The sequence below is a fragment of the Carettochelys insculpta genome, chromosome 1 (genome assembly GCF_033958435.1).
Source record: "Carettochelys insculpta isolate YL-2023 chromosome 1, ASM3395843v1, whole genome shotgun sequence".
In the NCBI taxonomy this organism is placed as follows: domain Eukaryota; kingdom Metazoa; phylum Chordata; order Testudines; family Carettochelyidae; genus Carettochelys; species Carettochelys insculpta.
In genome coordinates, this window is record NC_134137.1 from 50,692,061 (window position 1) to 50,704,986 (window position 12,926).

Genomic DNA, 12,926 nt, shown 5'->3' on the forward strand with positions numbered 1-12,926 from the left:
CAAAGCCAGAATCTTGATTACAAATCTCCTTAGATTTTGCTACAAGAGATTGAGGGACTGGATTCCAATGCCTGTAATCAAACCTACCTGGATGATTTTGGCTACTAATTGGTTGTAAAACCAATAGAGCCTCATTTTCCAATTCTGGCTGGGATATGGCTGAAATCTCATTAAATGTCCCCTATACCCCAATTCCAATCAACTGGGGGGAAGTCTCCCCTGAATAACTTGCTTGATTTTGGTGCCATTTTAGCTGCACATATAGCCCCAGTTAAGCCTTGAACCCAAACCCTAGGGTAATGCTAATCAAGCTCTAAGCCCACTTTGCCCCAGCTCTTTTCTAGTTATGGCAAGAAAAGCACATCCAAACCCAACAAAGGAACAACTGGATTTCTCATAATGGAATGTAATGCTACATGACAAATGGATCCCCCAACAGACAGATGAATTCCAGTTCTCACTTGGTGTCCCGATACTTCTTCTCCCATGGATTTCGTGTGTGACCACCGGCAAGTTACTTAGCCTCTCTGTACCTAAATTCTCCCACTTGTAAAAGGGTGGGGAGCAGGAGGGTTCTGTGCAACCTTACTGGGGAGTTGTCAGGATGAGCACATGAAAGATTGTGAGGTGCTCAGCTACTGGGATAATAAGTACCTAAGAGATGCAGAGTGAAGAGGAGAAAGGGTATTTGCAGCTCTCACCTGATTCCTGCTGTATCTTTTCGTGGTTTTTAAACCAGGATATCTGGGGCTCAGGAATGCCACGGGCTTGACATTCTAAAGTAGCAGAATGGCTGGTGTTCACAATTTGATCACTGAGGTTGCGCAGAAGGGAGGGCGCTTCCTGAGCTAAAAAAAGAGAGAGAGAGAGAGAGTTCAGTGATTACATTCCTATAATCACACGTTTAATATAATCTCTTCTATTGTCATTAATGATATTGTAAAATGTCAGTGCTTTCAAGAGACATTCTACCAAATTCTACACTTCTGCTTCCCCTGGTTACTATCCCTGTTAGCAAAATAATATTTAGCGTGGCTTAATGATTCCTTTTCCTTTGGAGATAATTTCCTTTCATCAGTGGTAACTGGTTAGAATACAGGTCATAATGGAAATGATCCAACAACAGCTGCTCTTTAAGACAAGGCTTTCTGCACTCATTCACTTATTAGCTAAAGGCAAAGACTCTGATGAGACCTCAGGATTTTATATATTTTCAGGAGAAATGAACACTGAAACAGCAAAATTCTGAATAGATTCTAAGGGATTTGGTCCTTAGGATACAGAAGCCCTGCATTAGCAATAGCTTTATACAGTTGCATGAAGCATGTATGCATGAAATAAATTTGTATACTTTACTCATTGTGAAGATCAACTTTATTATGAGCCCTGTTTAGGAAACTATGCAACTTCAAAACCAAAGTGTGATCACTGAATCATTCAGCTGCACACACCCGCATCTTCATATATCTTTGGTTTTTGTGGTTAACTGAACTCCAGAAGTCTTGGCAAAAGCACAAGACAGCTAGACTAACACAAGTAGTCCCTGCTTTTGTGAGAAATGTATCTATTTTCCACAGACAACATCCCCTCCCAAAATGCAAATGTCTAAAACGCTGATTCTAGAGTCAGAAGTTCTGGAGTCTAATATTACATAACTGCAAGTAATTTCCTGTTTTATATAGCCTTTGGGTTTGTGGGTTAAAAATTCATTCAAATGGCATAAAATAAAATGGATTTCAATTACTTTCTCACTAGCATTTTGAAAGCATACCCCAGTGTGTTCTGATTCTGTCCAGCATGCACACCTCCCAACCATGGGAAATTGACACACACCCCACCAAACCAATCCATCTTTCCATTCCTTCTTACACAAAGCTGAACGCTGTTTAGACCAAGATCAGGTGGATGTCTCCAGAACTGATGGTGATTATACAGCAACAACTTTTCTACCACATTTGCAGCTTCCTGTACATTTTCCTGTTTGTTCTTAGACCCTGCTGAGCGCAGAGCATTCCTGCACAATGCTGCACTGCACTGCAGATTTCCTTGAATACCCAGTTCCCACAGGAACTGATCGATGCTTCAATCTTTCTCTGCAAGGTCACTTCCAGTTTTAGGGTTCACTTTTTCATGGCGACATATATCTATATGCTAAGATCAAGTACAGCATGCGTTTATTATCCACCATATCCTTTGGTGAGAACTTTATAGGCTATTCTTTCTGCAGGTGGACTTCGTGATCCAACAGGTCTTTCCATCTCCACTATGAGCCTGCTGCCACGATTAAAAGTTCTCCAAAACATTTCACACTAGTTCTTAGTCCATTTGCATAATGTATATGAACCTAAAAGTGCTGAGAACGTTTCAGAATTTCTGAAGTGAATGATAACCTGCCACACTTCTATCCCCTGAAATCAGTTCCAACATATCTATGTACCAGCTGTGCCTGATTTTTTGTCTATGTCCAAGATATGCTGTACATTCCATGGGGACAATGACCATTATATTATACATTTATAGTGTAACAGTCCTTTCTGATCAACAAACAACGTCCATAAATGAAGTTTAGATGTACATTCTTTATCAAATATATACACACGTTGGGATTAACACCAACCATGACTTCTCCCATCCAACAAAATTTGCCCTTTTTCAGCTATGGAGCCTGAATAGTTACATTACGGTTCTATTTCAGTGAAATAAGCTATGAAAAAGTATAGAATGAAAATCTGTTCATGCACAAAAGCTGATAGATTTAAGCCAGATGGTCCATGTTTTGTATTCATAAATAATCCCAAAAGAAAAACACAACCAATCCATTCAAAAATGAGGCACGACAAGATGACAGAACAAAGGCAAAGCACACATTCTGTAAGTTATTTCTGATTATTTTTAATATGTTTACATCCATACACTAAAGACGGGTTTTCATAGTGAGCAAAACTTTCTTGCTTAAAATTTAAGAGCTAGTTACCATTCACATATTTTTAATAATTTCTTTGCTGCAGTTAGCTGGTTTTCAAGGACATGCTTAAAACAAGGGGTTACTCTCTCCCAGACCACCTGCTTCTCTGCCTGATGCTATACTGAAGCCCTAAAGTGGGGTTTTCGAAAGCACTCACTGTTGGTTAGTTCTGCTCCCACTAAAGTCAGGTAAACCTCCCATTGTCTTCAGGAGACAGAGCTAAATCAATACTCAGCGCTTCTGAAAAATCTTGCCCATTGAGCTGAATGTTGGAAATTACCATCATAGCCAGCATGTCTCACTGTGAGGTCATAAACATGAGCTGATGGGCCAGTCCTGCTCTCAGGTACGCCTGAGCACCTCACTGTCATCAGAATTTGGCCCTGTGGAGTTACATGGGGGTGGGGTGGTGTTGCTGAATGCAGAGCATGGCCCTATAACTTCAACACACAATGACTCAAAGTGACATTGTGGTCGTGAGAAAGCAAAATCCCTGTGGCAAAAACCAATCCTTGGCAATAGGGAAAACATGGGAAGTTGTTAGATCTTTTTGTACAACCTTTAATTTCACATTCTTTTACCCTAGTACACTTATGGTTACTCTTTTATTAACCAGTTTGAAAATATAAATACACAATTGCATTTTAACACTTTTTATAAAAAAGGAATATAAATTTTAAATTACACAATTATGCTTTCCAAATAACACACTACGCAGAGGTGGTTAGAGAAACTGCCAGAAACAGACATGCTTCTTCAGTTCAGCCGATAAGATCAGCACTGACAATAACTTTTTGAATTGCACCATCAAATGCAGAATGCTTCTCCTCACACTGTTTCACTGAGGTTCTCCCAGGCCTTCCAACACTGGAAGCTACAGGGCACTAACATAGCACCACAACTGTTCAGGGCCTTGGTCAACACCACATTAGGAAGGGGCTATGATGATGTCCCAAGGGAAATACAGTACACATGATCACTTAGCAATCACACACGTGGACATTTTCTAATCTCGACATTGGTTTGTGACCCAGGCTCATATCATCTGGCTGCCTCCAGCAACAGACAGCTACATGCTGCCCCACTCTAGCTTCCAATTCCATTAAAAATGCCTAAAATCCTGTCATTGCAGTCCACTGGGCCATCAAAGGTTTTCTCAAGAACAGCCCCATCAAGACGGAGACCTACATTGTCACAACAGAACAAGCTTGCCCCATTTTAAAAGTAATTACCATGATCATTTCACTAGCTTTTTAAAACACATTTTTTAAAGAGAAAGAGACTCAAATTCCTTTTCAAGAAACACATTGTTTCTGGGAACCATCATTCTAATAACGAACAAAAGAGCTACTGTACACAAGAAGGCTATAGGTGACAATTCAAGATCTAAACGATTATTCTTTTCTTTACTCTGACAACTTCCAGGTTACTAATTGTTTTCTAAGCATTTTAGGCTCCGTGAAGCTGGCATGATGGGGAAATGCTATTGTTTACCCTTTCACACTTGACAAAAGCAATTCCCACGTGAAAGACAAGTTTGGCCGTGGGACACAGTCCTAATACCTAAAGGAGGAAACAATCTGGTGAGTTCCCAAGAGCCAGGAGTTGTCATGTTGTCACCCTCTATTTTAGAAGCACAGCCACTTTGTTCCTTTGCGGTGACTATTTTGGTCACTATGGCTTGTTTTGTTATGGCTTATGTAAATCCTATAGAAATGACCCATCATAAATGAAACAAATTATAAACGCGACATATTGTAAAAAAATAAAGTCATCAGTGTATTAAAAATAGTAACTTCTTCCTTATACTGAATTTATAATATACAGAAACACCGTCATAGTGAAATCATGTAAAAAGGAAACACTTAAAAGGAAGCTTAGAAATTCTCCTTCAGTAGTTTGGCCATTTCTTAATCCCCACAATAAATCCTATTGTCACCTGAATACCAAAGGGAAAAGCCTTAATTTTAATTCTAAATTGGGAAGAATGTATGAAACATTTCACTGTGATGGCTACAGCCTTGTCAATGGAATGAGTGTAGCACAGCTACTTTACTGACATAATTATAATATTACAAACTCCTTTATCCTCATGCCAGCCACAGAACAGTCACTGATGTCCATAAGTCTTTTTCAGTAGTGCAGTAATTAGCTTTAAAACGGACCAAACCAGCAATGAGAAATTGACCTGGATTTATCTGGAGAAACAGGGCTCATCTCTGTCAGTTTTAAAATCTTCATTATTAAAATGATAAGATACATCTCTGCATTATATCAACATTTTTATTTCTTTCCTGCTTCCACAGGGCCTTCCTTGAGAAGATACTTCATAAGATTAATGTACTTAGCATAAAAAATTATTTCAAATAAATAAGCATTAGAACTTGCTCAGCAGGCAATATTTATAAATCCACCAAAATCAGATTGAAATAAAAATGTATAGTCCAGTAAATCTCAAACTGAATTGTGCTCATTCCACACTTTAAAAGTTAACTTATTAAATGTCCATTGTTGACCAAAACCTGCAGTTTTTAAAGTTAATCAGTTTATGCAGCTCTGACACTTTCGAAGAGGCCGATACCAAAGCAGAAGGTAAAACTGGTCCAAAATTTCCATTATCACTCAGCAGGAGGCAGCAAGAGATACAACAACACAACATACACAGTGCAGCACAGGGGATCTTCCAAACCCCTACTTCCACCAGCTTTGCCAAAGCAGAACACACCGTCTGAACTGAACTGGAAGCCCGTGTGTTATGCTTTTGTTTCGCTACTCCTCCTATGTCCATACCCATTTTTGGAGGTGCACTACCTCAGAGCCTGAAAGGGAGCAACTGTAATAAAAAACCAAGATGATATCAGACAAATGTGACTTTTTAATGAGTCCTTTAATGTTTTACATTGGTTTGTGTTGTACAATCATTCCTTGTGCTTTTAAATTTGCGGATCCGAGAGTAAACAGCCTTTTTGTTGCAGTGCTCACCTCTAATTGTAATGTCTTTCTTCTGAAGCACTTTTTCTCCCGTGTATATGTTCCTTGCTCTGCAGACATAGGTGCCTGAGTGTTCCAGGGAAACATTCTTGATGGTTAGAATGAGGGTAGTAGAGTGTTCCTTAGTGTTGTGCCTTTTGACTTTTGTTTGATTATTAATTGTCCTCGGCAAAATCCAAGCCATGTCTTTGTACAGGAATTTGTTGGCTGAACAGGACAACATCAGGTTCTCTCCTTCAATGGGCATTTTTTCCATATTAATATGAAATCCATTTGGCACATCTGTCAAAAACCAAGACCACTTTTTAGTTGAGAAGAAAGCCATGTGTCAAAATTAAAGTAATTTCTATTTTCCTGTTAGCCTGAAAGTCCTTCAGCTAATATTTTCAATGGCTTCCTGCTGAAATTTCTAGCCTTTCTTCCTACTCTCAGGACTGCCTCTATTCTTTTATGCAGTATATTTCCAGACAGGCCAGCCCTAGGGTATTTGTGAGACAAGGTGGGTGAGGGACCGATTTCATCTCATGACAGAGACACGCGTACCAACCACAAAAAAGAGCTCTGAGTGACACCAAACTTGTCTCACTCACCAAAATCCAGTAAAAGATATTACCTCACCCACTCTGCCCCTTTTCTTTGCACAACAAAGAGAACACTTTGCACCTCTAATGGCTACAACAGGGCTGCTCTTCAGCTGGTGTAAATTGACATTACTCCCTTGATTTCACTGGAGCTTAGTGATTTGCCCTAGCTGAGGATCTGAACAATGGTGTTAAGACAGTCTGAAGCAGAGTACAAACACCAGCAAGTATGAAAGCGGGCATGCTGAGCTCAGGGGCCGAAATATCTGGTTTCAACCAGAGCTAGCGCGATAGATTAAAAGCATCCAGCACAGGAGAGTTAACAATATTTTATTATAGCGACCCATGAGTATCCTAACAGCTGGTGGGTATTTTTTAAAGCTCTTGCAAATACCTTAAGATTTAATGAGAGTTTTTCTGGGAATTCACGCTGGAAGTAAGCTTCTTCAGTCACCCAAGCAGACACCAGAAATGAAACCACCTGACCCAGGTGACCAACTAGAGAGCTAATATTTGGTCCTTCACAGTTTTTAGGGTTAAAACTGCTCATCCAAACTATGAGGACACTTTGCAAATACTTGCAAATACTAAGCCAATTCAAAGAAAATCAGGATCAGCTCATCAATAATTTACTAAACATAAATGTGACAAAATTTATAACTAACATGATTTGTAATGGGTAAGGTGACCAGCTGTTAATTCTGCCAACAATACATAAAAGTAGATTTGTAACACAGAGGTAGCTGTGTTAGTCTGTATTCTGTCAAAACAAAAAAGCAGTCCAGTAGCACTTTAAAGACTAACAAAATAATTTACTAGGTGATGAGCTTTCGTGGGACAGACCCACTTCTTTTTTAAAAGTAGATCTGTGGTTCATCACCAGACTACTGCATTCTCCTTTGCCTGGAAAGTGATGGCTACCTCATGCCTGCTTCCATCCATTATGCAGCCTTTTGAGCCTTGACCTTGCTCCATGGAAGCCAATTTAAATTACACCATTGGCTTCATAGAAAACAGAAGAAGGCTCCTCATGAAAATCAATTTAAAACAGCTGTTCCAGAATAGAACATTTCTTTGTTTAGTTTAACATTATTTCCTCTTGCTTGTTTAATTGCAACTGACATATTGTTTGATGACAAAAGGTGGAGGGTTTCACCTGTTTCTCAGATTGTTAATTCCATAGCACATGTCTGTGGACTTCATGTGAAATATAGTAAACTCTTTCACATCCAGCATTCTATCATCTGCAACTCTCAAATAACCGGCATTTTAACCATAAGTATATTTTAGATACGTTTTCCATAAGTACAATATAGTGAAAATAAATACAAATTAATACAGCAAATACAGTATAAATTTACAGCATACAATACCACTGCTGTTGGTAAATAAAGTACTTTGCATACATTTTTGTTTGTTTCTTAATATGTAACCTTGCTTTTCTTATGTTAAGCATGTCTAGGTATACCCCTCTATTATCTAGAATACTTGAATATCCAGCTACCTCCTGGTACCAGGGCTGCTGGAAATGAAGAGTTTAACAGAAAGAAGGACTACATCTGTTGTTATTATTCCCTAGCACTCCAGGCTGTTCTACTGGAACATGGAATTACTGCACATCTTGATTTTGGATGAATCCACTAGGTTAGCTATTGGGTAAATGAGCTTATATCAGATCCCAGGTCCAAACTCCCTCCACTTTTGAAGGTGTTCAGAATCCAGAGAGGAACCTACATTTTGTCATGTGATTCCACTTTTATTGCAGCACTGAGAAGGAAATGCCCATTCTCCCTTCTGTTGATAGAGAAATGTCAAAGCTGAGTTGGATGGAAACTGCCAAATCAAAGATATTGGATATGTACCCGTTTGCTTCTCTTATATTGCACTTGGTAGTCTGTCCTTCTTTCGCCTTGCACACAAGCACATTGGGAAAACTTTACATTTAAGGAAAGAGAATGAAAAATAAGATCTATTGGGCTGTATCTGGAGCTGTCTAGCAATTTCTGCAACTTCTTTGTTTCATCCAGGGTTATATGAGACCAGGGCTACGTCTACACATGCACGCTACGTCGAAATAGCTTATTTCGATGAATAGCGTCTACACGTCCTCCAGGGCTGGCAACGTCAACATTCAACGTCGACGCTGGGCAGCACCACATCGAAATAGGCGCTGCGAGGGAACGTCTACATGCCAAAGTAGCACACATCGAAATAAGGGTGCCAGGAACAGCTGCAGACAGGGTTACAGGGTGGACTCAACAGCAAGCCGCTCCCTTAAAGGGCCCCTCCCAGACACACTTGCACTAAACAGCACAAGATACACAGAGCCGACAAGTAGTTGCAGACCCTGTGCATGCAGCATGGATCCCCAGCTGCAGCAGCAGCAGCCAGAAGCCCTGGGCTAAGGGCTGCTGCACACGGTGACCATAGAGCCCCACAGGGGCTGGAGAGAGAGTGTCTCTCAACCCCTCAGCTGATGGCCGCCATGGAGGACCCCGCTATTTCGATGTTGCGGGACGCGGATCATCTACACGTGCCCTACTTCGACATTGAACGTTGAAGTAGGGCACTATTCCCATCCCCTCATGGGGTTAGTGACTTCGACGTCTCACCGCCTAACATCGAAGTTAACTTCAAAATAGCGCCCAACACGTGTAGCCATGACGGGCGCTATTTCGAAGTTGGCGCCGCTACTTCGAAGTAGCGTGCACGTGTAGACGCAGCTCAGATTTAGATCTCAGCAAAACCAACCTAAAACTAGAGCCAAATTCACCTTTGAGGGAACTGGATTGTTTTAAAATATTAGGCCATAATCAGATCAGCAACTTCCCTGGGCCCAATTGCTTAAAGAACTATGTGGCTTACCTGAGTTACAACATCACCTTAGGCCAGCTCTGAATATGACCCAGTGTGTCAAGAAATAGCAAGGTAACCACATGATTTCTGTGGGGCAGGGGGAGAGTTGTTTTGGTTTTGGTTTACTTATGAAAATGGAAGAGCTCAGTAAAGGCAGGGAAAAGCAAAGCAAAACTCTGAAGACAATATCAGGGAGCACATTGCGAGTCAAAGGGAGATGACATTTTTAAGATAGAAGGATAATGCACCCTCAGAATAACATAGCTATAACTACTTCATGGTATCCCATTTGGGACCTTTCTTAGCTATCACCAGTGAAGAAAAACACTTTTATTAAAAAAACAACTCTGAGGACAAAAGCAAAAAGCACTAGATTCCAATCTAATCATTTTGCTTAAAAATGCCAGCCCCCTAACATGACACCTAGCACCAAATCGAATAGCCTGAGGCAAGCTAAGTAATATGGCTGGAATAATGTAGAAGAATTTTATTTACTTTAGTGATTTGAAGCTTCCTGTGGAAATAGCTCCCACATTTCCTGAGGGAAGATTTTGTTTATCTTTGCCAAGCACCATCAGGAATCTCAAAATAAAACGCATCTAGTGACATTGGGAAACCAGAGAGATAAGGCAGAGCCGTTCCTGTCTCACCCTCAGTAATTGCAAACACACCCATGGGCCTGCTGTGTGCCAGCAAAATATACCAGAAAGTAGGGGAAGGGACAGGTTGGGGGCAGCTTGGCCAACACAATATAATTTGGCAAACAGGAATTTGTCTTGAGACTGCCCCAGTACCAATGACCAGGAAGTCTTTCGGAAGGGAACAGCTCACATCTTCTCTGCATAGGACACATGCCTACAGTTATTGGATGGACAAAGACAAAGATGCACATTTGAAAACATATTGAAACAAAACCTAAAAGTGCTCCAGCTCATAGGAAGGAAAAGCTATTCAATGGTATATCTGATTCACTTCTCTGAGATCCCAAATCACACTGCTCTCAAGGGTAGGGTGTAAAGTTGCACCACTCTTTACATTCCCCAAAGAAACCCATGGGATTAGACTCCAACCTCAGAAATACCTGGATCTCTGAAGGCTTGACCCTGCATGACCATCTCCAGCCCCTTACCAGAGGTGATGCTAGTGCTGTCATTTGCATCCCTGGCCTCTGCCTAGCTTTCCAGCTACTCTTTCAGCCACTGTCAGGGAGGAGAAGGTCACATAGGTTATGTCTACACTGACTGGAAATGTTGACAGCTGCTACGCAATTTTAGGTACGCCAACTGCATACCTAAAATTGGTCTTGCAGCCGTCGACATTGGTTCCTGTCCTCACCGCATAATGTCAATGGGAGCGCTCCTCCTGCCGACATTCTTTAATGCTTGCGGCTCACAAGGAGTTCTGGGGTCGATATTGACCCCGGAATGTGCTGTTTTGTGCATGTGCAAAACAGCACCCCCAAAGATCAAACCTAAGTGTTTGACCTTCTGCAGCCAGTGTAGACCTAGCTAGAGAGAACCTTCACTCCTCTGCTCTCCCCACCCCTAATTCTTCCCACTGCTCTAACACAGGCTTTCTTCCCACTTAAAAGAGAAGGACTGAACCACATAGAAATTCAAAGCATGGGACATACAGGAGAGGGAGGAACTGTCTGCTTTGGTTATGCCTGGGTTCCTCCTCATGGTTAGGGCCCTTTCTGATTGCTCTTGCTGTGGAGGGCCTAAAATAGGTCATGTTCTCCTTCTCTGGATATTTGCCTTTATTACTTTCAGTCTTTGTGTAAGTCAGAGCCAAGTGAGGACAGCCTCCCAGTCCCACACACGAAAAACAATTCTCCAGCAGTCCCTTCAGCCCTGAAGTATCTGTCTGGAATAAATTAAAAGGAAATCCTTTTTTGTGTCCTGTCTGTCTGTTCACACCCATCAGCATTTGTTGGACTGTTGTTCTTTTTCCCAAGCACACTTTTCAACCTACAACAAAAAAGTCCTTCAATTGACTTGAAGTATAAAACGCCACCAGACTAGAACAATGGTCTCAGACTGAAAGGGCATAATTGCTGGAGTCAGTGTGAACCCACATGTATATATTTGGTCTTTCTAATTTGAAGTGCTGTAAGCAGCAGAGAGAAGACCAAGCCTGACTTTGTGTTTCAACATGCCAACAGCAGATAGTGACAATCCAAGTTTAACTAAAGCACCCAAAAGTCAGTAGACAAAGGGGTGTTTATAGGTCACAAAGTTCAACCCAGTGGGGCCAACACCCACCACAGGCACCCGGGTAAAATGAGAGAGCAAGCTCCATGCTCCCAGAAGGGGCAGGGCCTCAGGCAGAAGGGGCTGGACTGGGAGCAGCCTTAGTTCTCCTCCCCTCAGTCCTCCATGCTGTGCAAAGTGCTGGGTGCGGCACTCCAACACTCTGGCAGAGATTCTAAGGGACCTGGGGCTCCGGCCAGCCCTGCCACTGCCGCAGCAGCAGTCGTGGTCAGTCCCAGAGCAATTGCCCACTTTGCCGCCCAAATAAGCAGGCCGGCTTAAATCTCAAGAAACACTAGGGCTACGTCTACACGAGCCCCCTCCTTTCGGAAGGGGCATGGTAATGAGCGAGTGGGGAAGATGCTAATGAGGTGCTGCCATGAATATGCAGCGTCTCATTAGCATAATGGTGGCCGCGCGCTGCTTTCAAATCGATCACCACCTGTGTGGATGGGGGTCTCTCAAAAGGACTCCCAGACTTCGAAAGCCCCTTCATCCTATTTGGTTTTAGGAAGAAGGGGCTTTCGAAGTCCGGGGAGGGTCCTTTTGAAAAGCCCACATCTACATGTGCAGTGTGCTATTTGAAAGCGGCTATTATGCTAATGAGGTACTGCATATTCATGGCATCACCTCATTAGCATATTTCCCACTTGCTCATTAGCATGCCCCTCCTGAAAGGAGGGGGCTAGTGTAGATGCGGCCTAGGAGTCCAAAAGAAAATAAAACTGATTTGAAAGTTGAGTTGCTATCAGTCTCTACCCCACATAAGAAGGCTGCTACCAGCAGAAGCAGGAACCATTTCTAGGCAACAATAAACCTACCATTTCAATACCCTGTTTCTGAATGGACACAACCAAAGCCTTCAGAGGAAAGTCACAGCTATCCCCACCCTCTACACCACAATAGACTTGACCGTGTGCAGCATGGTATCTTGGAGGGGTTATGTTCTATTCAATACCTTCATAAATAATTTGGACAACGGCATACAGAGAACACTTGAAAAGTCCGAGGACAATACTAAGCTGGGAGGGATGGCAAGCTCTTTGGAGGACAGGATTAGAGTCAAAGTGATTTTGACAAACTGGTGAAACGGTCTGAGGTAAATAGGGTGAAATTTAATAAGGACAAATGCAAAGTACTCTACTGAGGAAGGACTAATCAGTTGCACTCATACGAAATGGGACATGACTGCCTAGGAAGGAGCACTGCAGAGAGAGATCTGGGGCTTATCGTGGATCACACACTAAATATGAGTCAAGAGTGTGACGCGTGCAAAAAAAA

At 41.9% G+C, this 12,926-nt stretch overlaps 1 protein-coding gene across 2 annotated transcripts in view; it reads right to left on the reverse strand.

Moving 5' to 3' along the window:
* The window catches only part of FLT1 (fms related receptor tyrosine kinase 1), a 150,010-nt gene that overhangs the window by 45,025 nt on the left and 92,059 nt on the right, over nucleotides 1–12,926 (reverse strand). For both annotated transcript variants that reach the window (XM_074985957.1, XM_074985949.1), the window contains 2 exons: nucleotides 5,948–6,238; nucleotides 702–848 (listed from right to left, as the gene is read on the reverse strand). In XM_074985957.1, coding sequence (XP_074842058.1) covers nucleotides 702–848; nucleotides 5,948–6,238 — 438 coding nt within the window. The remainder of the gene's footprint in view (nucleotides 1–701; nucleotides 849–5,947; nucleotides 6,239–12,926) is intronic.